Source organism: Sinocyclocheilus grahami, unplaced genomic scaffold (assembly GCF_001515645.1).
Source record: "Sinocyclocheilus grahami isolate Dianchi unplaced genomic scaffold, SAMN03320097.WGS_v1.1 scaffold684.1, whole genome shotgun sequence".
Lineage (NCBI taxonomy): Eukaryota > Metazoa > Chordata > Actinopteri > Cypriniformes > Cyprinidae > Sinocyclocheilus > Sinocyclocheilus grahami.
Genome location: NW_015505863.1, coordinates 94606 through 120337, shown reverse-complemented (window position 1 = coordinate 120337; position 25732 = coordinate 94606). Strand labels below are relative to the sequence as shown.

The following is a 25732-nucleotide window of genomic DNA, read 5'->3' as shown; positions in this document are numbered from 1 at the left end:
GCCACTGGCTAGCTAGTACACTAACTGATGGTTACAGTAATTCTCGTCAGTAAAAACTAATAAAATCTGCCTTTTCTTTTCCTCAAAAACGATAGCACACACTGTGACAATATAGTTTATAAGTAGATCACCAAAAACTTACCTAATCTTGCAGCCACATTTCAAACACGATCTGACTGAAGTTCAGTTCGTCTTCTTCTGGTGATGTTTTGTTTAAACCAACCTTCCGCCACCTATTGATGCACTTCCGCCACCTACTGGTCTAGAGTTATTAGGGCACATAGTGGGATTTAATCCAACAAACTAGATGCTCTTAAGTACTGTTTACTAAAGTTGTTTAGTTTAACTATTGCATCCACCTGAAAGTTCACATAACACAGTGTAATTAAGTAAATTCAACAAATTTGTAAAAATCAGTTATGTTTACTCACTTTTCTTAAGTAGATTTAGTGATTACTTTTTATAGTGTAGCTGTTTTATTTGAAGTCTTTCTTGGTTCTCGGTTGAAATGCTGACCGAGCGATTATATGAGACATGATACATTTGGTAAGTTGTACTGTATCTTTCAACATGTTCTGATGTTCATTCATATTTATTTTGCACTATAACCTGTATTAAAGTGGAAGAGACTCGTGCTCCGCGCTGCCGCTTGAATTGAGGCACTACAGCGATCTGCCAAGTCGCATTTAAAAGCGTCAAAATGGCATTTATTGTTTGTATTTTGTGATCAAATGTACAGGATTTGAAAGCTGGGACTTTGTTATCAGAAGTAACAAAGCTAGTTGTGATAATTTGATTGGAGGCGCTTTACAAATAATGTTTTGTGAAGGAAACCGTGGACCTGGCAACCCTGGCTTGAGCTACAGGTGATTCATAGGGTCAAATAAAACCTGCTTTAATTGTGTTGTGTTAATGGATTATTATTGCGTTAACCTGGACAGCCCTAAATTCAACGCAAGAAACATTTTCTTAATGCAAATGCCGAAACATTGGTGCATCCCTAATGCCAATATATAATGCAATTTTTGTAAGTAACTTACAAAAAAAAAAATAGTTATGTCATAATTATTTAAGCCCTATTCAGCATTGCTGTTTTTAAGTTACTTATTTGTATGGTAGGGAAACACAGTTAAGCCTTTGGAAACTTTATACCAAATATTTAGGGAACAAATTGTTCTATTGTGCATTAGAATTTGCTCTAATGTAAATTGTACATTAGAAAGTCTATGACAACAAGAAGACACTAAAACAATTGTAACGAATCAGCTCATGTGAAATATGAATAATTAACCACAACTAGTTATAATTAATTATGAATATTTTAGATCCGCTGTAGATATTTAGCTGACCTCTCAGGGTCAACTGTCTTGTCAATTCTAAGAACGTTAATTTCCTGGTTAAGGGAAATAACTTTCTTACTGTACAATTCTACAAAGCTTGTAGCGTAAATCTGCATGATTAGTGACTCCGGTTATGAGCAAACAATGAACACGTCAAGTGTGATACAAGTAAGGTTTTATTAACTACATAAACACTTAAAATTAATGTTGTAAACATTTTAGCTCATTCACACTGACTTGCCCTGTCAGTTCAGTAATTGCAGGGACATTTTTTTATGGGTATCTTGATCAGGGTCCATAAAAAAAACAAAGCAGAATTATTTCTCCTAGTTTGGATTTAACTTGCGATCTTACTATTTGCCACTCTGATCCCAAATATCATCTGATAAATGTCATTTTAACAATTCCAGATCTGCTGGAGTATTTACATGACGAAAATAATAGGGATAATCCATTAAGCTGATTTTGATGTTTCATTTGGTAATTATTTCAGCTTGCAGCTATTATGATCAGAGTTCATGTGAGAGATGTTATCATTAGACCCCAGTGTCATAAAGACATATGCGTGCAATATTCAGAGCCTGTTTGTACCATTGTTAAAAAATTAATGAGGCCTAGCCAGATAATGTTGAGAGCTGTGCAAATATATTGCCTTTGCCTTCACCATGTGTGTATGTGATTATAAATGTATTGCCGCAGTGTTATCAAAAGCATGCTGTGTGGTTATATATGTCGGCCTTCGAGAAATCCAACATTTTCTAAATGCCTCCATGCTGGAGATAAAAAAGGCAGACACTTTGTAGCATCAATTATTGATGCACAGCATGAAAGCAAATACTATCTCGCTCTTCTTTTATTGGTTAAAAATATTTTCTGACCCACTGGTGCTTTCACGTTTTGTCTCGCACACACGCTAACACTTTGTAATTTGATTATTCATTCATCTTAAAGAGGTTGAATTGTGAAGTTTTAGCCTTTTGAATGTCTTTTATTCCTTCTGATATATGGTGAAACAAGCATTAGCAATGTGGAATAAATATCTTGTAGCGTTTCCCTTACATGCCGACATTGATTCCCAACAAAAGGCTGCAGGTTCGTAGCGTTTCTGTTTGCTAGTATATGCATCTTTTCCCCCATTAGAGTCAATCCGGTTCACTCCTCTTTGTGTCTGTAAGAATAAAATTGACCTGATATATGAGGATGAGGAATTGTGGGACATGAGGAATGAGTTCGGTGAATCTAGGGTGAGTAAATATATCAGTGTGATTTATATGGCTCTTAATAAATCCAACTTTACACTGGGGAAAGCACTTATCCAATAAGATGGCAGATTCAGCCAAATGTAGCCAATCAGCCTAGGAAAAGCCTGGTTCATTCAATTGAGCTGAGGGAGTGATTTAATTGTGAAGCTATTGAGGCCGGAGTGGACCAGGCGCTAGCTTTTAGCCGTGAATCTAGCAGGCATTTCCTGTTTGTATGTCGCTGAGTGACTCTCTCGTTTCCTTTCTACAACCCCCTCATCCCACTCCTTGTCAAACGAGTGCAGCGTTATGAAGCGGATTGCTAGTTGTCAAGCCTGTCTAATAGGAGTTATTGGAGCAAGCAGGCATCTCACGCTTTCTAGCCTCACTGGTGTGAATGTTGCCTCGACGTGTTGCACCTGCTGGAATGGCAAGCGGCTGAAAATAGTTTGAGTGAATTTGTTGTGATTCCAGACCACTGAACGGGTCTGGCCTGATAACGTGTACTCGTCTGGAGTGATAAAGTGTCTGTGTTGGATGTGATCTTTGTGGCTGTGGGGCCCCTGGTAGAGTTTGTTTTTGTTGTTTACCAAATGCTATATAACCACTGTCTCTGTTTCTCTCTCTCTCTCTCTCATTCAGTGTGGATCTGGTACACTCTCAGCTGAGAGTGTGTGAAGGTCGCAGCCTGCCAGAGCTGGGCTTGAAACAGGACAAGATACGGATCAATGGCTATGCCATCCAGTGCCGTGTGACCACAGAGGACCCGGCACGTGGCTTCCAGCCTGACACGGGAAGACTGGAGGTAGGTTAACATCCTACATTCAACAGCTGGGCTATCGCACATCTCCCCTCAGCAATGTTTCCAGAGAAGAAAACATTAAGAGATTTGTTTTTATTATTAATTTTTTTTTCTGACTGTTATTTGAAGGAGACTGCAGTGGACATTAGCCATCTGTCGTCAGCAGTCTGTGGAATTGTGCATGTAAATGTATATATTTTGCAGATTTTATTATAGCTGAAGTAATTAAATTCAGTATTCAAATAGGGTATAGGCCATCATCACAAAGTATTCCAACAACAAAAATATGATGAATTGTGTTGATACTGAGCTGGGGTTTTTAAACTTTCAGTATATAACTTAATTTATATTTATGACAGTATACTGTAATATTATAGTTATTTTTTTAACAAAACGATATGCAGATTTATTTATCTTACCGTTATACCTACTACTATCAGTAGAATAAAGCAATTGCAATTAACCTTGTGATTTCTGACTACATTTCTGATCAGTCCTTCATTCAGAAACCTAATTTCCTATTTATTAATTTAATCAAATTTGGTGAACATAATGAAATCATGAAGTTAAACATATTTTATTAATAGCTTAAGTGCACATGTTAACTTTGACATCCTTAAAAATACATAATTAATTGTTTTGTTTTTTCTCCCTCAGGGCCTTGTATATGACCATGTTCGGTATTCTTCTATATTTATTCTATTTTTATAACATATGGCTTTTCATGGTGGTGTTATTGTTATGTGCAGGCTGAGAGAAATTATGAGTGTAGTTTCATAGTTGTAGTTTAATACTAGTTTAGCGGAGACTCCAAAGATTAAAAACTCTTAATAGTATCATAATTGTAGCAATTTTAAAAAATGACATCACTTGGAATATCAAATTCTTTTAATGTTAGCTTGATGTTTTTTGTGAATGTCAGTAGTGCTGCAACTAACGATTATTTTGAATAATCGATTAATTGGCCGATTATTTTTTCGATTAATTGAATTTAAAAAGCATCTTCTTTTTTTATTGACAAAACGCACTATTCCACATCCTGCCCAATACTGTCCTTCAAACAAATGTGCCAGTTGAATGCTATGAAAACATACTGTATGGTGAATATATCTCTATGCTATACATTGTGTAAAAGAGTTATAAAGCACAGTTTAAATGGACAGTTTAAACAGACAAATGGACAAAGGACAGTTTAATTCCTTATATTAAAAGTAAAAATAAAAATAATAATAATAATGAAATAATAATGATGAAGATAGTAAAGAAAAACACAAACTCGGTGTTAACAGATAAGAGTAATGTTCTGCAGGAACACACACATTCACTCTGAAAACCGTAACCTGTTACTGTCATTTCTTTATTCTGTAAATGTAAGAAACGCCTTACATTTTATATTCAATCACACTCTGTCATCCCTTTACAGTTACTATCATAAAATACTTGAAATACATGTTGACTTTTAAACCTAAATTTAATGTCCAATAACAGATATATCAGCAAAATAAATATTATTTGCTCCGAATATTAACTTTCTCTCTGTTTGACGCGTATGTGCACTCCGGTGCTCGTTCAGTGAAGTCTGAAGTTTAACGCAGACTGTCAGGATGAACCTTCATGCAAAATAGAAAATGTAGCGTGAATATGTAACATTTACAGAAAAGGATAGAACTAGGGCTGCACGATTAATCGAATGTGATTGTCATGCACATCTAGTCAGTAAAGCCGGTTCTGTGATCAGTAGTAAATCTCCATCATGTGCTTTCAGATGGAGCAGTATTTACTACACGGAGCCGTAGTTACGCAAAAGCGCGTTCATAATCACAGACATTTTAATCGCGTGATTATGAAATCAAAGAAATCATTCTGCGATTATGAAAGCTGTTTGCGTAGCTTGTCAGTGAACTAAGGCTCTGTGTAGTAAATGCTGCTCCATCTGAAAGCACATGAAAATACCACACTTAATAATATGTTTTTACTCCAAACTCACTTCATAACGTCAGTTGAGTGTTTGAAGTAAATCCTTATGTGAGATGATGTGGCTTCTTACACAGCCTTTATCACTGCTTAGAATACTATGAAATATATTGCGTGCCTTATTCTATGTCAATTAGCTTTGCATTAATATATACTTTATAATAAAAATTATAAGATGAACTCAGATAAGCCATATAATGTCATAGTCATGTGTTTATTATTTGCATTAATATATACTTTATAATAAAAATTATAATAAGATGAACTCAGATAAGCCATATAATGTCATAGTCATGTGTTTATTAGTCACGTTGAATCAATGAAAGCAGTTAAATCTTCTGGTCATTCAGCAACCGCTATAGGGATTTCCTGGATTTCTTCAGCAGGGGTATTTGGAGTTTTCACCCAGTTTCCGCATGAGAGCACCCTCTGGCTTCCCTGACAAGATCAATCGCAACTTTTGCCAAATCGCGATAATCAATTCAGCAACCGCTATAGGGATTTCCTGGATTTCTTCAGCAGGGGTATTTGGAGTTTCCGCATGAGAGCACCCTCTGGCTTCCCTGACAAGATCAATCGCAACTTTTGCCAAATCGCGATAATCGCGATTGGGATTTAATTTCAATTAATCGTGCAGCCCTAGATATAACCGTAAAATGCAGATTATGCGCTGAGGAAACATATCTCACACATTAAACAGCTCATGCAACTGTCAAAGCACCTGACAGGACGAGCCGTGTTAAACATTATGCTAATGCACTAGCTAATGCACTAGCTTGAAGTTTAAAATAAAGCATTCTCATGTTTCGGGCAGCTTGGATCTGCTATTTTTAGATGTATTTTGTCCATAGAAATGCGTTATTCACTGCTGTAATTTGACGTGACTGGCGGAAGTTTTCCATGTGCAGTGGGCAGACGCGACTAATCAATAATGACATTCGTTGTCGATTATTTTCATTATCGAATAGTATCGATTTTATCGATTAGTTGTTGCAGCCATAAATATCAGTACAGGCTACTTTCAAAGTCCTGGGTTCTGTCCTAAATGACATACAGTAGTATATGTGGCCTCATTTCATGATTCAGGAGGGTGCTCACAGGCGTCCCCTTTTGGGACTGCCATGTGCCCATGATGAGTACTTTTTGCTGACTTGTTAAGTGTAAACGCCTGGAATGACCACAAGGGATGACGGGCCCTTCTTCCAAATATTGGACATTGCCGAAAGCTCTGGTGTAAATCGAACACTGACCACCACAAACACGTCCCACACACATTCTGTAGCTGCGTCCTTTTGAAGTGTGTACCTGCATATGGTGATATCGCGGAGGTGTGAAATTGTCTGAGATGTTGCTGATGGAAGCTTTTACCTTTGAGGCTGTATAAAAATGATTTCTTTGTAGATGAATAATTGAACAAATATTGATATCAGCTTTCTGTGCCCAGTCAATGTTGAGCTGCAAGCCTTGTGTCTGTCCAAATATCTCACAGATGCAACTCGTGCTGTCTGTTTGTGCGGTTATCTGGTTTTGAGCTACAAGGTTAACCGGGGTCTCTGAGGGTCTCTGTTCGAGATCTTGCAGGCTAGATGTGTATATATACATAGAGATACCCCAAGGATACATCTAGCCCACAAACCACACGGTATAATCATCCAGTTATACCCACACTCCACCAGCTCTTTGACTAGACAACCCTGTATGGTCTATATGCATCCTCTTATGTGCCATGCCTGGGTGAAATCTTTGTTCTTCCATCCAGCCACAGGGTCTTGGCTATATCAAAAGAGAGCTGGATCTCTCTGATAAGGATGCTCCTCCATTACCTTTAGAAAACTGGTTGGCGCTCGGCTTCAAAGACTGACGTGGACGTCTTGTGATGTTGGAAGAATGTTTCCACTTAAGAGGGATGAGGATCTATGCAGATGGAGAGATGAAGGGAGAGGGGCGGGAGATGCAGAGAACTTGGGTGAAGTTTACTTGTTATTGTGGAGAGATTCTCTCAGCCTGTTGGTCTGAATCTCTGCATTTGCCAGAGGTAAAAAGTATAGAAAGTGAGCAAGAATTCACCTAACGGAGTGTGAGAGAGAGAATATGAGATGGTTGTATGTGGGGAAAAAAGAATTTGAGTGAGCTTCCCTGATCCAGGAGATGAGAGCTTCAGATTTAATGTAGTGGGGCATTATGGGTATGTATTGACCAATAAATAGGTTGAGAGTCTAGACGGGTGGTTGGGAAAGATGATAAACCAGTGTTCAAAATTAACACTCACATGCAAGAATCAAAATTGGCTTGGACGATTAAATAACACCAATAAAATCCAGTTAGTCTGTAACTTTATTAAAATCTGAAAATAATACAGTATAATCAAATTGTATGAACGATGGAGTGACCATTTAAATTAGCTTACAAAACCTCTGTTGCAACTTTTTGCAAATGTTGTGATGACTTTATTTCAGTAAAAATTTATTTAAGTTTAAATGGAAGGCCTATTTTTTTTTCTTGGTGAAATAGCCTATTTCTTCCATCAAATCACTGAAACATCAAATTCTCAATACATCTTCATGTTTTTTGATTGCTAATGGTTTAGAAAGGTTGCTTAATTTTATATCGTCTTTAAAAAAAATAGATTTTTTGATAGCTTGATGGTATGTCTTCATGTTTTTGTGAGCGGTGCAGTTTCATTGAGAAATGTTGCCTGGCTCATAAGTAATTTAAGTAATGCGATTTGTGTGACTATTTTAGTATAATTTCATTTTCTGCAAGCACGCAATGATCTGTGCTGTTTGTCAAAGGAAACATGGCTAAATCATCTTGTAGTATCTGCTGTGGGGTGAATGATATTGAATTTTTGCAATATATTCGCAATAATTTTGCTAATGATCTAAAACTAAGCACAACTTTGAATATTGGGATGTTTTAAAACTAGCTCCTGAGCTGAACTTTTTTTTAAAACTGATCTTTGTTTTAAAAACTGAATTTTTAAACTGTTTCCTAATAAACACATCATTAACTGTTACATTTCACAATTATTCCTTGACTTACAAGTACAAGACATTTTCATGTAACAGATTTTTATGGTGTTAAAATTCTTGCATTTAAATATTTTGAATTTACTTGGCGTGAAATAGTTTGAATATATTGAGCTACACAGTTCAAAAGTAGAAAAAAGGGTAGAATTATTATTATTTTTTAAATAAATTAATATTTTTATTCAGCAATTAAAATTGAGCAAAATTGACAGTAAAGACATTATAAATAAATATTATAATATACATAATTAATGCTCTTCTTTTAAACTGAAAAATTAGGGTTTCCACAAAAAAATGTTAGCAGCAGAACTGTTTTCAACATTGCTAATAATTAGAAATGTTTATTAAGCGTCAAATCAGATCATATTATAATGATTTCTGAAGGATCATGTGACACTAAAGACTGGAGTAATGGCTGATGAAAATTCAGCTTTGCCATCACAGGATTAAATTACATTTTAAAATGTTTTTATAGACGACAGATATTTTAAATTGATAATATTTTTACAATATAATTGTTTTTACTGTATTTTTCATCAATTTTTTTTTTCGAAACATTCAAAAATCTTACCAACCCAAAACTTTGGAACAAAAATACATAATGTATGTCAGCCAGGTCTAATTGGGAAATGTGGTAAAATTTGTATTCTAAGGTGAATGTTTCTTGTGGCATGGGATAGAAACAGAGATGGAGGAAGGCAGCGCTGTGAAGGTATAATCACCCTCACGTTAGATCTTCTCCAATTTCAGTATGTCAACACAAGCTCTCCTGTGTTTGTGTGCAGCGGCGACTGATATGAAAATAAGGCCGCGAGTAAAGAGAAAAGAGTCGCTCTCTCAATTCCTCTGTCTGTTTGGAAGTTTCTCCTCACTTTCTGACGTGTCTGATGTCGTGCTTCAGAGAGAAAGAGGACGGGCGGTGTGCGGGTTGGCCAAGCTCTTGTTTTGCATGGAAGATGAGTGCATAATGGGTAAAGTGAAGTGCCGGGATGAGAGCGTGCAGGGAACAGGCACTGAGAGCTCTTCGGCGCTTTTGTTTCTGAGGGATAAAATAAAAATATGACTGTTGTCTGAAGGGTGCTCTTTGTAATCAAATGAGAGCCAAGGAGAAGAGAAGGTAGAAGCATTTAGCATAACCTGGTGCATCAGAGGAAATATGTTCTGTATATGGGCAGTTAAAGTCTCATCTTCCCTCTAATTCCTCAGATATGAGGCTTGGATGATTTATATGTGTAGTTTCAGATGTAAACTGTTATAGGGTCTGTGCTTTGAATGCAGACTTTGAAGCGTAGCTATGAAAAGATTACGAGCTGCTTAGATGGTGCTGGTACTCATTCTATCCTCATGTTCCATGTGTGTGTGAGCAAGTGTTGGTTCATTAACACATTGGATCTTGCTGGCGCGCTGAGAGAACATAATGCTGATGAGGAGGATCGAGTGATTTGCAATATCATCATAAACATAATTACGTTGTTGAATGTGCTGATGGTAAATACTGCTGTGGTGGAAATGGGAGTTCGTAATTCACGAGGCGAAGAACAGTGTCGCTCCTCCATTTGCTTTCTTTTTTGAGAAATGGAATTTCAGTGTGCAGAGGAAGTTGGTGATTTGTGCTCCTTTGGCTTCTGAAACTTGGCTTTTAGCTTTTTCCCTTTGGTGGGTCCTTACTAATCATTTGACATGATTGTGATTGGAACTTTCCATAGATAGGTGTTAATTTGGATTTGAATCTCATAAAAAAAATTATCTATACATATAAAAATGTAATTGTTTACATGTGTCTGATATGTCTGATGAAGGCCTGGATAATGGCTGAAATGTCCCATGTATTTTAACCAATAAAGTTGGATTTCTTCAAGAGTGAACATTGCACCTTTTCCAATTTACATTTATGTTCTAACACATTTATATTCATTTTATATGAGCTCTTTAGATACGTTTTGTGGGTTTCTCAACCCTGTTCTCACATTCAGCTGATTTTGTTATTTCCTAGCAATAAACATTAAAATAAACATCAAAATAAATAGAAAAAACCCCAACTGAAAGTAGGTAACTGGATTTCAGATTTAGTCTAAATTAAGCTGTCAATCAGTTGAGTCAAGGATTTTGATAAGCTTGGTTTCTAATAAATTAAAGAAAAATATTTGATCTTTTTGTTCTTACAAACAACACAGGAACATTTGGATAGTTGAGCCTGACAAATGCAAGAAGAATGACAGTTTGTGTAAAAATTTAGAAAATACAATGATTATTCACATATTTACCTTGATCATGCAGCATCAGGATTGCACACAAAATGTTGCGTTCTTGTTCAAATGAGTTTTATGAAACCGTTTTTACTTCAAATATTTTTTACTAAATTGTAATTATAAAATAATAAGAATAATAAGATATTAGAATTATAAGATATAAGAATGATAAAAATAATGAGTTAATTAGTTTAATAACAATTCAATAGATTATAATATTGCTGTATGATTTTGAATTATTGAATACAGTACAGTGAGGGCATGTATGCAAGACCTGACAAAATCTCCATTACAGTGTACAGACAATTGATTGTGTTAAGCTAGTCAAAATTAGCTACTTTTCATTCTAGGCTATTTTAATATTAGATAATAGTTAATCTATCATATCTAATAGTCCTTGCAGGATTTGTGCCTCTAATGCTTTAATAAATGTGCCCTATTCTTGGGAAGTGCCTGTTACTGTTTGTTCATGTAAACAAATGCTTAGATTTTTATTTAGTCTCTTAATAGCTGCAGATTGACCATAATATTACAGATGCACAGATACTAAATTTCCCAGCCGATAGCCGATTATTCAGAGTGATATCGGCTGATACCGATATTTTGGTGGATCTGCATTTTATACATTCTTTTAAATTAATACAAGTTAATTCCATAATTCTGAAAGCAATGCAAAAAAACTTTATTCTCTCCATTTAAACAGTTGATTCACAGTAACTGGTCTCAAAAAACAGAAACACATTGGTCAAATTAACATTAACACATTAACTAAATTAAGATTAAATTACGATTTTTTTTAACCTTTTGAATGTTATTCATATTAACATTGATTAAATTCTAAAAACAAAAGCTTCTGTTAGGCTCAAATTCACTCACCACAAACAAAAGCACAGCTGCTGTATCATTTACTGGATATGAAAAGCATCCTGTTCTGCTCACAAAGCATGTGGGGTAAAACTTTCTTCACAAACAAGCATTTCTGCTTTATCGTTGAGCATCAAACTGGTAATTTTGAATCAAAACTTTTTTTTGATGAAATTAACTCATACTAACATTAACTGGATACAAAAAGCATCATGTTCTAAACAGTCAATCAGCATTTCCCTCAAATAGGTCTGGGAGTTATTGTTTCTGCTTCATCATTGAACATCAAACTGGTCATTTTTTACTTTTTTGAATGTTCTTTAATGACATTAAGTTCTTCTTCACAAACAAAAGCATCTCTGCTTTATCACAGCTTAGTAGATTTATTTTCTCGTTTATGACATTAGATGCAGAGCTAAAGGTCCTTTCACTGTCTATGCTCATACAAGGTGCAGACATGTATTTTCTCGCTACTTACGCAAGCTCAGGCAGACTGCATTGATTAGTGGCCCAGTACGTAAGTACGCTCTCTTGCCTGGGAATCATGGGCTCTGCTAGATAACTATCTACTTGCGTTGACGCACTCGCACTCTCTGTAATAGTCCTATGTGTTTTTATAACGACTAAAAGCAGACTTCTGAATTTTTGAATAGCCTATTATATTGAATATTATATTTCTTCATATAAAAACTTACCTTCTAGATTCTGCACATCTTCTCTGTCTCTAGGGTGTCCAAATTTCTTAATCTCCGCAACTAGAATTTCATGCATTTGCCGTTTCGTGGAAGCATAAAAAAAACTTGTCTTTATATCGCGGATCAAGGACCGTTGCGATACAGCGCATATGGTTGGAAGTGGTGTTCCTCAACTGTTCTTGTACTGCCTCCAGTAATGTTTTTTTGTTGTTGTTGTTTTAACTCCGTGGTCACAGTCGGCTACTTTGATGAGTAACCTTTTTAGAGTCTCGAACAGGTGTATAATGTCAGCAGCAGCATCTTTTTTGCTAATCTCTCTGGCTATAAGTTCAAACGAAGAGAAAAGTGTGGTTATGCTTTACATCAGTGCCCACTGCGGCGCACTAAGTGTGACCGGTAGCTTGTAATCTGCTGCATATGCAGCAAGCACTCATTTCTGTTCCAAAAGACTTTACATCATATACAGTAGAAGGTGCTATTCCACCTCGTATTTACATCCTGCTTAAGTCTCTTTAGTGGAAGATCCATCTGTGTCTGAATGGACTGTAGACGTGAAGAAGCAAGTTGCGAGTGTTAAAAGTGGCCTACAATCTTTTGGCACACACTGACCAATTCTGTCAAACTTCGTTGGCTTAATATGCCTTCATTGACAGCAGGGCAAACTCATTATATCACTGTCCGTCATGGCGTTAGCCATATTCCTCGTTGTCATTTACAACAGTAGGCACTCTTGATCTGTCAGTTTTCTATCTATCTTACATGCCAGTGAATGGTTGTGAGATTACCAACGAAGTCATGAGAACCGGTAAATGAATGTGCATGAAACAAGACTTTGTTTAAAATCACAATCCACTGAACAGTGAGACTAAGCATACTCGTCAGGCTTACATCTGAAGATCAAATATCTGTGGTGAAGCTCATCATAGAGTCGTTATGAAAAAACTTGTGAACATGACCGGCCACATGGTATCTCCGTTAAGCAGACATCTTTTAGAGGGACATCTATCAGCATTGCACTCGCGTCTCGCACAAGAGGGCGGCATGTTTAGAAAGTCATGTAAAACGAATGCAAGTTAAACTTTTAAAAAACATGTCTCAAGACTTTATGGCGGTTTTTCCCCATCCCACTGTATCTCATGTTCTTAAATTAAGAAAGTAGCCTACTCGGTGATTGGTTTTCGGTCCTTTGTATTAAACTATACATACATGCACGGTGCTGTTTTTTTTCTAATTGTTTAAGCAACTTTATTAATTATATATGGTTTATAAAAAAGATAGTCCTATTATTTTGTTACACTTTGAAGAAACATGCATAATATTTTGCGTGATGCGCCCTCTTGTGGCCTCAGGAGAGAAGCCAAAAGCTTTTTTCCCCTAACTGAAATTTTGCCTTTTAAATTCGAATATAATTCGAATTTTTATGATATTTAAGTAGAAAATTTGAATTTAGTTTTTCAGTCATTTCGACAGACCTGTTAGCCGATGGCGATGGCACGAAAAATTACCTTTATTGGCCGAAACTGATTACCGGCCGATACATCGGTGCATCTCTAGTTAATATGATACTGTCTTGCACATGTTGAGCGAGGCCTCTTGCCAAGTTAAAATATTGGTCGCTTAGGAAAGTCCACCAGGAGCCCTCCAGTCATTGTTCTTAGAGCTTCCAATTAAAGAAAACGAATGGAGGATGAAATGCCATGCCAAAACATTTCTGGGAAAGATTCATGCCTCCTAGGTAGGTGTAAAGCACATGTTGATTTGTGTGACATCGCCTTACTGGCTCCGTGGGCATATCTGGAGCAGATCTCCATGACCACAACCCTTTCATCTTTCATCCTGCCTGCCAATAATACACAGAGAGCACCCTGTGAAAGAGCCATCTCGCGTCTTCCTTTATTAGAGAGGGAATGAGAAAATATTGTTTTCTCCTCCAGATGGCTGGCGCGGGACTTGTCTCCTCTTGTTTACGTAACATGCTCCTCTTTTGTAGATTGTAACTGATGATGGTGCATTTCTTCACTGCCCTTCACCCGAGGTATGAATCTGAGACTAAACTGATGCTAGAGTTCCCTAGCCGCAGCTCCGTAGGAGTCTGCTGTCGTTTTATTCAGAGATGCAAACTCCCTCTGCCGCCACGCAATTTGAAACAATGCAGCTCCGTCAAGAGTCACATTGCCAAGCTGTCATTTCCAGACACGTGCGCACAGGAAACGCCTGGGGACTGGGTGTTACTGCGGAGGTTGCATTGGTATTCTGGATGCAGCAGCGGCATCGCAGGCCATTTACAAACATTATTGGAGAGGTGGCAAAACTCCCTCAAGAATGTCAGCGCATGGATTGGAGTGTAGACATGTTTGAAGCTATGCTCTTTGTCACAACCTGATGTTCTAGAAATATGCTACACACATTCAGTGTGCCACAGGCTATTTGTTATTGGAAAAGTTCAATATGGATGACTCGTCAAATTCATCACTTGTTAAGCACTGTGTTAATAAACCATTTGCAGTTAACCCTCTGGGACCTGAGGGGGTTTTGGGGCCCTGGAGAAGTTTTGGCATGCCCTGACATTTGTGCTTTTTTCGGTGTCTTAAAAACATATTAATGGCTAAAGTCTGATTAGACTGTATTCAGCACAAACTGTGCTACAATAATATGTAAGCAACATGAATGTACATGTTTGTGTTTTTGGGAAAACAACGTTTATGTGTGGTTAGGGAAAAAATATATTTTTAAGTCACAGAAATAAGGCCATGAATCACTTACAGAACACTTGTTCACAAGACTTTTGAAAACTGGATGTGGTAGGCTAAAGTTTTTGCTAAAAATGATGTGAAAATCATCCTGCTCACTCATTCACAGAAAACAATATATTGATTTAACTTTTGTAAGACATGTTTTGTGTTAGAAAGGCCTAATGGCCCATCAGTGTGACTGTGGCAAGTAAGAAAGAATGTGAGGTAGGGGTGGGCGAGGGTGAGCTAAAATTCATATAACAATATTTTACACTGTCCAGGCGATATTGATATTATATTGCGATATGAGAAAAAAAATTACAGGCAAAATATTTTAACCTTATGTAACTAGAAAAAGTGAGGGATTGGACATAGACCTGAAAAGCCGTTTTTTATTGTGCCATTGTTATTCTCAAAAAGTGCAAACGTGCAACATGAGGTAGGTATGGAAGCCCTTTTCCGCCACTGAATAAAAAATAAAAGGGGTAATTGCGACTTTTTGTCTCGCAATTCTGACTTTTTTTCTCAGAATTGCGTAATATAAACTCGCAATTGCGAGTTAAAAAGTCATAATTGAGAGACATAAAGTCGCAATTCTGAGAAATAAAGTCAGAACTGCGAGATATAAACTTACAATTATGACTTTTTTTCTCGCAATTATGACTTTTTTTCTCAGAATTGTGAGATACAAACTCGCAATTCTGAGAACATATCAGTCTTTTTTTCCCCCTCAAAATTGGACTTTAACTCGCAATTGCGAGTTTATATCACGCAATTCTGACTTTATAACTCGCAATTGCGAGTTTATATCTCACAATTCTGAGAAAAAAAGTCAGAATTGCGAGATAAAAAGTCAGAATTGCGAGATACAAACTTTTTCTGCCGGGCCCCCCTTTTGTAGAGAAAAACTTTTTTTCAAGGCCCCACCCACCCCCTCTTTTTTTTTGTGGGGGAAAGTTTCTTATGCTCACCAAGGCTACATTTATTTATTAAAAATACAGTAAACACTGTAATATTGTGAAATATCTATTTGAATGTTTTAACATATAGGCTACTGTATTCCTGTGATCAAAGCTGAATTTTCAGCATCATTACTCCAGTCTTCAGTGTCACATGATCCTTCAGAAATCATTCTAATATGCTGATTTGATGCTTTAGAAACACTTCTCATTATTATCAGTGTTGAAAACATTTGTGCTGCTTAATATTTTTGAGGAAACAATTTTTTTCACGATTCTCTTATGAATATTTGAAATTGTTCTTTGTGTCAAAGCGCTGGAGTTCATCAGAAATAGAACGGGGCATCAGTTTACTGTCATGGATTTCTCGCATTGCGCCACATCCACAGCAGAGAACATCACTGGGTTCTATTTGCTTTTGTCAAATCGCGCCGCTCATGTCTGGTGTAGATACGTTGTTTTGGTATTTGTGAATCTTAAGTATATTCATAATCTGCTTTACGTTTACCTGGCGCTGGAAGTCCTTTCACAAACTTGTAACTTACATGCTTAGAGCCAGGGCCGTTTCTAGGCATAGGCGAGCTAGGCGGTCACCTAGGGCGCCACCAGCTGAAGGGGCGCCAATGAGTGCATGTACTGGCACTTTTAGCAGGGTTGTGATAAAGAGTGGCACGGTCACCCTGAAATATGACTGCCGCCCCCACTGGATTCCCCAACATTATTGGGCTAGAGTACTGTCAATCTGACGATGCCTGTATGCCACTAGATCAGAGTGCTGTCAATTGCTGCCTGATTGTTGCATGCAAAGTTTGCATTTGGAGCGCTCAACAACGCCGTTAGATCAGTGGGCTCTGTCAGTGCTTTGGCATGGTAACACTTTTTTTGAGAGGGCCAAATGAGAGGAGCTGGAGCTCAAGCTCCCCCTCGCTGGATGTAATGGGTGGAGCTAGACACCCAACCACTCCCTAACCCTACCCCTTACCCTATCGCTAAACATAACTCCACCCATTTGTTCACACAGAGGTGGAGCTGGACATCCAGAGAGGGGGAGCTGGAGGTTATTTGGCTCTGCAGTGAGCAGTACTTGCTTTTTTTTGCCATGCAATAAAGCTAAGTTCAAAGGCCAATTTAAAATATTGGTACAGTAAATAAAGTGCACAAAATCAGTATTTTGTTTAGGCAGTATTTGTGGCACTTTTGTGGTGTGATTTATGTGGAAATTATGTGCAATGTCTCTAGGGATTGTTACATAGGGCTATACAGGCATCTAGTGGCAACACAATGATATTACAGATACTAAATTGTGCAAAATGTTTATCTTAACAGTCAATTTACAAATAATGCATTCAGATTCAGATTGTCAACTCAATGAACTGAATCTCCACAAATTAGTGTCGTTACTATGACAACCAATTTGAATGTGACAAGCAACTGGTGTCAGAAAATAATTATATATATATATATATATACACATACAGTGGGGAAAAAAAGTATTGGGGTGGGGGGGCAATAGGGATTTCGCCTAGGGAGTAAAATTGGCTAGAAACGGCTCTGCTTAGAGCCAGAACCATGCATCGTTCGTTTATATTTCTACATGGCTGCCTGCAATACAACTCTGACTCTTCAATCGCGCCATTTAGTGGTCTGTTATTGATACAACCACAACTTCTACAACTGATAACGGAGCACTCAAGCGGGTACTGCGAGTCATGTTGAGGTAATTAAAATGTAAAATTAATATTTTGCGCTCAATTATTTACTTATCAGGCAAGTGGCCGCATAAGTGGGAAAATTACGTAGTGTAGTCTTTATCACCCTGCAGAGATTTATTTTGCAAAATAATCTGCTGACTGACACTATCCACATGACTGACACATGCAGCCTTGCCGCGTCCCCGAGTTTGGGAACCACTGGTCTGGAGCAGGCGATTTGTGCTCTATTAAATGGGTCTGTTACGATTCTCTGTGTTTGATTACTAATGCCTGTGTAGTACAGCGTTGCACACAGAGGATAAAAACGTTCAGCCTCGACTCTTTATCGTCATTTGTGTTAAAATTGGCAAAGCGTACCAAATCGAACAAAACTATATAAATGCAAAATTTGTGTTAGAAAGTTCATGTTCAAAATTCATGAATATATAACGGTATAAATCCATATCATGGAACAACATAATACCGGTAGTCACTTTCATACCGGTATAGCGCCCACCCCTAATGTGAGGAGACTAAAATAATGGGGGTTTTGATTATTTGTATTTTACTTATAACACAGTATAATCAAAATATACACAGTGAAGGTCAAAGACTTTGAGCACACTGATCTAAACACAGAGACTTGAACTGTCACACACCTTTATGCCATTCCTGGAACAGATCCTGTTCTGTTGAAACAAGTAAACCATACCTTGTATTTCCAAGGTGTTTGCTGCTGCTTGCCATGCATTCAAGAAAAAACATCCCCATCATCAGTAGTCATGGAGCTTATTTGACCATATTTGTGTAGCATATCAGCCCAATGTAGCTGAACAGCTTCTGATGTTGATGAAGACCTCGTGTTTGTTTCATATGGATTACTTTATCAGAAAATATTAGTTTTTTCGACATTTTACTTTTACTTCATTTAAAACTAGACACTTCAAGCTTTCTATAGATATATGTCTCATGTCTGTGTGTCAAGTATTTGCGGAGTTTTAATTAATTTTTGTGACACGTTTCAGAAAGAAGTTCACTGAGACCGAGACGGCAGAAAGCACACCGTTTGTTTTCTTTATTTTACAAAAGCACATAATTTTGTTGTCATGTGTGTATATAAATATAAGTAGACCCTTTACAGATTTGAATGATGTATTGCTCTTATCTGTACGATAAAAAATGACAGAGTAATTTAAGTTCTTTTCAGCATTATCAGGAAAAAATGCCACAAAACGCTCCAGTGCTTTTGCTGACCTCAGAGGTTTAACTAACCTTCTTAAAAGGATAGTTCACTCAAAAATGGAACGGCACTGTCTCATTAACGCTCGTACGACAGTTAGTGGAAGCTAGAGATTACGATGTATAAAGTTTTAAATATGGATATTTTTCTTATACCATCGCATCGCTTCGCCTCGGAAGGCCTTTATTAACCCCCAGAGCCATGTGGAGTACTTTTTAAAAGAAGTTTTATATTTATATAAATGTATTTTTATTATGCAGATTCTTAAATAACAATACATACATGGCATGTGTGAAAAACAACACAACCTGCTATTTTTTAAACATCCATAGTAATAAATTAATAAAACTTTTTTTTTTTTACTTTTTATGATGAATGGATGCACTTTTTTTGGGCTTCAAAATCTCGACCTCCATTCACTGCCATTATAAAGCTTGGAATAGCCAGGACATTTTTTAACAAAACTCTGATTGAATTTATATGAAATAAGAAAGTCATACACACCTAGGATGGCTTGATGGTGAGTAAATCATTGGGTAATTTTCATTTTTGTATGAACAATCCCTTTAATGGGACAATTTCCCAAAAATTTCAATTCTGTCATTATTTAATCACCCTCAAGTCATTCCAAACCTGTATGACTTTCTTCCTTTTGTGGAACACAAAATAAGATAATTTGAAAAATGTTGAAGCCCAAAATGTGTTTGGACCCCAATTGAATTGCATTGTATAGGCAAAAATCCAAGGCATTTTTCAAAATGTCTTTTTTTTTTGTTTCACAGAAGAATGAGATTCATGCAGGTTTAGTATGATATAAGGATAAGGAAATGATTAACAGAATTTTAATTTTTAGGTGAACTATCTCTTTAAATACCCCATGGGACTTAAGAATGATCATAGGAATCAAGCGGTTATGATCATTTTGGGTATTGGTTAGACCTGCCCTGCAATGCAAAATAAATGCATAATTTTGGCTACAGGCTCTTTGCAGTATTATTCAGTTCAGTGCAGTACTGATGAACAGTGATTTATATAGGACCTCAGAGGAACACTTAAAGCTCAAAAGACTGGAAATGGATCCAACAGGAGTTCTGAAGCCTCAGGCATCCAACTAAAGACCGGCTGATTGTTCAGCAACACTCCTGGCGCAATGCTCAGTGGTCTAAAATGCTCAATACCAACACCCAAATCTCATCCCAACTGAAGAACTGAGACGATGTAATGAGGTGGAGCTGTGTTTGCTGCCTCAGGCTCTGTATTTCTCACAATTATTAAAGACTTCTTTGCTGTTCAAGGACAGAATATATGTTTTATTTTGAATGTAAAGCTGACTTTCTGTTATCTAAAACTGGCGATGAGTCAGCACCATTGCAGTGACCCAAAAGTTCGGGATAAATCGAAAACTAGCTGAGGTTATAATTTTCACATGGTTTTATCTGTATGAGGCCAAAGAGGACAATGCATTTCAGAATTATATTTATGTAAACTGAATGGTCTTTTTAATCTCCACACATTTGTTTAGAAGCCAGAGAAAGCCTTTATTTCTCTGAAAAAAAGGCTTTTTCAGATATTTGAAAGGATTTTAAATGTGACTTCCGAAATTCTTGTATCTTTTGAGAATTAAAATATGCACAATTATTGTAGATAAAGGTGTTTGCTGAAAATTGTGCCTTCACACGTCTAAATCACACCTTTTACAGAAGATTTGCTTTAAACTTTACTTTCATTATCTACCAACCCTCATGTCTCTCTAAATTCATGATTTAAATATTTTTTTCCTTTTACAATTAATTAATTAATTTATTTTTGTTCTGTAAAACAGGATGTGTCCAAACTGCTCTTTTCTATACCACAAAAGTGCATGTTGACGATCAAGCTCAACTGCATTTTTTCTTTAATAATAAACTATATATTAGGTCTGGATTTGAACCTGTATATTAATTATTTGTTCAATAAAAATTTAAGTGCTATATGAACTGCTGCTATATGAATTTTAATGCGTTTTACCCTTTTATTCATTATTTTGACTTGTGTCAAGATAAAACCATTGTGTTGGAACCATTTATCTAGAAATCCAGATAATGCCAAAAAGGTTTGCAGATCTTCTCCTCACCTAATGAGCTCCTTGTTAGATAAGAATAACTGTCTACCCAGTGTAAACTGAGCAGCAAAATCCCTTTGAGACAAATCGATTCAACTGAGCTGCCCTTAAGTGAAGATATTTTGCCACATCCTCCCAAATGTGTTTACTAATTCATCTGATCCAGCAGAACCCGAGAGTTCCCGAATGGCCTTTAGACATCTGCACGGCCGTAGGAGATCTATGTCTTGACATAAAATCATGGCCATTGTGAGCAGCTCCACTGAGGTTTTTTTTGCTCTTGTCAGCAGTTAATGGCTCACGGGGCACTAAAACCCTTCCAGCTTCATGATAACATCAAGTGTAACAACTAAATCTAACACAAAATAAAATTCAATACCTCAGGCAGGTATACAGCGTATGATGTGGTCTCATGTGCCACATATGTGTGTATGAACACTTGCACAAATATGTCTACAAGAAAAGGTTTTTGAAGGATCACGTTTGCTGATGCCTGGTTAGCCCGAAGCACTTCTCTGGGTACGAATGCCTGCAAGATTTCTTAATTATACTAGTTTGACCTCCAATGCGCTGTCTGCACCCTTGAGTTGCCTCAAACAATCAGTCCTAAGTTTTTTCTCTCTTTTATGTGGAGCAGTTTGTCACGTCCATACCAATAAGAAACAGCTGACTTCCCCTACAGATAAAAATGGCTTATAAAATGGCATTGAGATTTCTTCCTGCAGCTTTTATCATATTAGGATATAGTTGTGTCCAAAAGTATTTGGACACTTAAGCCACACTTAAAAATGCATGTCTTTGGTGAGTTAAGGTAATGTGTATACATTTAGAATAAAAACAAAAATGTGTCTTCTTGTGATTAGAAACTGAACTAGATGAGTAAAGTTTGTGAACAAACTTTGAAGTTGGATTGAGAAAGCCTAGCCTGAAAGTCTGAAGCAGTTATAAATTATTTAACACATTGCTAACATGATTTAACATGCTGCTAGCATGGTTTTAGCATGCTGTTACCATGTTTCTAGAATGAATCACATGTTGTTGGCATGATTAACATGTTGTCATGTTGGTAGCATGTTTTTAACATGATGTTAGCATGATTAGCATGATGTTAACATGTTTCTAGCATGATTAGTATGTTGCGAACATGATTAACATGTTGCTAGCATGTTTGTAGCATGATTAGCATGTTGTTAACATGTTTTGAGCATGATTAACATATTAGCTGCAGCTGACTCGCTGCCTTATCAGGCAATGACTTTGCATGATTTTTGCACAAAGCCACCTCATGAAACTGATTTTGGACAGGCTTCTGAGGCAGCATAACAGTTTAATGATCTACAACAAAATAGACCAAGAAAATAGTTTCGTGATAACTAAACTAATATTTAATTACTATAATACTGATTTCTCGCTAGAACTAACATCAAAAGTGCAAAAAGTTAGTCAGATATATACATTTACACACAAACTGACCACCAAACGCAACTTTCAGATGACATCTTTATTTTTTAGCTCAACCATCATGGAATGGAACACACAGGATTGTGGGATATCAAAGGCAGGGAAGGATGCGTCAATGCTGCCTTCAAAAGTCGATCAGATGAAGGTATCTCATGAGACAGGAAGTGAAGCTAACTTTGGATTCGGACGTGCCTTGATGCCTTCCTACCTTGGAATACGTCCTCCAAAGGCAGCATTTTCCAGTTTTCGGATGCAGCCATTGTTAACATGTTTCTAACATGATTAGCATGTTGTTAGCATGCTTTTAGCATTTGTTAGCATGTTGCTAGCATGCTTTTAGCATGAATAGCATGTTGTTAGCATGTTATTGCCATGATTAGCATGTTGCTAACATGTTTTTAACATGTTGTTCGCATGATTGGCATGTTGCTAGCTAGGGCTGGACCAGAATATTCGATTATTCGAATATTTGTTCGGTGGGTTGGCATTTCATTTTAAATTGAGATTAGAATATTCTCTTTTTTTTTTTTTTTTTTTCGAACACCTGGCATCCCCCGCAAAACGGTTCTCATTTACGCTTGAATATGAATCGCCCATGAGTGAACGTCATGATTCATTTCATCTGGAAGAGAAGACAAAAATGCAGAAGACCTCAGCTGTGTGGGAGCACTTTAAATTGAGTGAGGACAAGACAAAGGCAGTGTGCCAAATATACGATTTGAAACTGGCCTACCACAACAGCACATCAAGTTTGAAAAATCAGTTTTGTTCTGTAAGTAGTATATTGTTGGTGTAAAAAAAACAAGCTGCTTTTATCCGCCATGTTAATCAGTAATTTTACACATGATAAAAACGTGCACTTAATTTGCTTGGAAAATACTTGCGAATACGACAGTCATAAAAAAAAAAAAATTAAAAAAAAGTACAGTAGCCCAGCTTAATAATAATTAGTCTATATTAAAAGTACTGCTCTTAACAGACCTGTGTGTTTTGTATCACTAGTGCAGTGTCCGTTCTCGTGCTGCTTCCGGCTCTGTAGTTTATTAAAAGTTTATTAATTCTGAACGTGTCGCGTGTCCACCCGCCACGTGTGAAGTCGATTGGTTGAACGGTTCTCGACATAATAAAAATGCAAACAGACAGAAAGACACACACAGATTCCTGCCTTTATTACACCATGTCTACACCGGACGCGACAGTTGTCGTGTCGCGCTGCGCCGCAACAGCTAAAGTCTGTCTACACTGGACACAAAGCGACCGTTGAAAATCATTTGAAATTTGTGTCAGTACGTCATAAATAGAACGCAGCAGCAGTTTACTGTCAGGAATTTGTCGCGCCGTGCCGCATCCAGTGTAGACAATAATAGGTTCTATTGTATTTTGTAGCCGCGCGGCGTCCAGTGTAGACACGGTGTTGAGAGAAGAATATGTTCAGCCCCCTCCCTCTGAAGCTTCGAATATTCGGTTTTGACCGAAGCTTCGATGCTCAAAAAATGGTATTCGGACCAGCCCTATTGCTAGCATATTTTTTAGCATGATTAGCATGTTGTTGTCATGTTTTTAGTATGTTGCTAGCATGATTTAACATGTTGTCTTAGGATAGTCATTAAGCTTCACTAGTGATAGACATCTTAAACACCAAAGACTATAGAATACCTAAGAGGTGTCACTCGTATAGTTTTGAATGGGGTAAAAATGCAACGCTTGATATGGCCGCTCTATCGAAGGCTTAGGACTGCACATGCACACTGGTTGGTCTAGCCTGAAGAAGAAAGCTTTTTTTAACGCTATTTGAGCAAAAGAAACAACATTTAGCTATGAGACAGTTGTGGTCAGATTTCCTTGGTGATTTCAAATATGAAATTTAATCGTAAGCTTGGCAAACAGTTTTGGAGAATTTGATGTTTCCCCATTCAAAGAGATAGGAGCTGCACTTGCATGCCCGAGAGGCGTTTTAAAGATGGCTGCCGAGTGAAATTACTTGCCTTAAAGGGACTTTGTTAAACACTCTATAAGTCTTATTGTACAAAAGTTTTGACCCGGCTCAATGAAAGCCTATGAGACTTTTCGTAGTTTTGATCATCATGTTTAACAAAAGTCATAAGTCCAATCAGTTAGAAAAGATAAAGCAACCTGAGTCAGACTAGTCTGAAGGTCTGACCCGAGTTTGGTGGTTGTAGCTTGAAAGCTCTAGGAAGAGATACATTTTAAAATTTAGTCTCAGAAGAAGAAGCAGTATAAATGTCTGAATGTTGTGAATATTTCTTCAAATTACAGTCAACATTAAACATGTTACTTCCAAAATGTGTCACATTTCAGAGTGAAAGGCAAGACTTGATTATGTCCATTGGGAGTTGATTGGATTAGGAAAAGAGGCCGTTTCATATAGGTTTTTGATTTTGATTGCAATTTTGAAGATACAAAGAATTACAAGCTTTGTTTTTCTTACAAACCTTTTTAATAAAGTGAACCTGTGAATCATGCAAAACAAGACCAGGATTGTGTAAATACTTAGATTTCATGTTCATTTTAAGTTCAACTGTTTGCCTGTTGTGCATGTTGGCTGCAATATTCATAGCTCAGCTAAGTAAGATTAAAGTGTCTCAATGCCTCTGGGCCCGCTCCTCTCCGTTCATGCCGTGATGTAATGCTGGTTTGGGGACAACAGGTGTTGCTGGGATTCTGGGAGATATGTAGTGTACATGCTGTGCTCCATCTGCAAAGAATTACAAGCTTTGTTTTTCTTACAAACCTTTTTAATAAAGTGAACCTGTGAATCGTGCAAAACAAGACCAGGATTGTGTAAATACTTAGATTTCATGTTCATTTTAAGTTCAACTGTTTGCCTGTTGTGCATGTTGGCTGCAATATTCATAGCTCAGCTAAGTAAGATTAAAGTGTCTCAATGCCTCTGGGCCCGCTCCTCTCCGTTCATGCCGTGATGTAATGCTGGTTTGGGGACAACAGGTGTTGCTGGGATTCTGGGAGATATGTAGTGTACATGCTGTGCTCCATCTTCTGATACCGCTGGAATGCTGTTGACCTCTGTTTATCTCAGTAGGGCTAACTGATGAGCCTATTTTGAGCACTTAATTGACATTCAAAGTTTCCTTGCTCTTAGGAGGTGAAAAAGAAACACTTTAATACCTTCTTTGTGCTTTTGAATTTGAATTGAGGTAACAGGATGCAGAATTGGAGTTTGTAAAGTAAATTGAAATTTTAAAAAAGTTATTTACAAATTTTGAATGTTGGCTTATTGAATGTAGCCTTCTTTTAATGGTTTTGACATTTGAAAATGTGTATGTCATACGGATGGATAGATGGATGGATGGATGGATGGATGGATGGATAGAT

At 37.1% G+C, this 25732-nt stretch overlaps 1 protein-coding gene across 1 annotated transcript in view; it reads left to right on the top strand.

Moving 5' to 3' along the window:
* The window catches only part of LOC107559404 (pyruvate carboxylase, mitochondrial-like), a 144417-nt gene that overhangs the window by 27187 nt on the left and 91498 nt on the right, over positions 1–25732 (top strand). The window contains exon 5 of the mRNA XM_016243216.1: positions 3224–3386. Coding sequence (XP_016098702.1) covers positions 3224–3386 — 163 coding nt within the window. The remainder of the gene's footprint in view (positions 1–3223; positions 3387–25732) is intronic.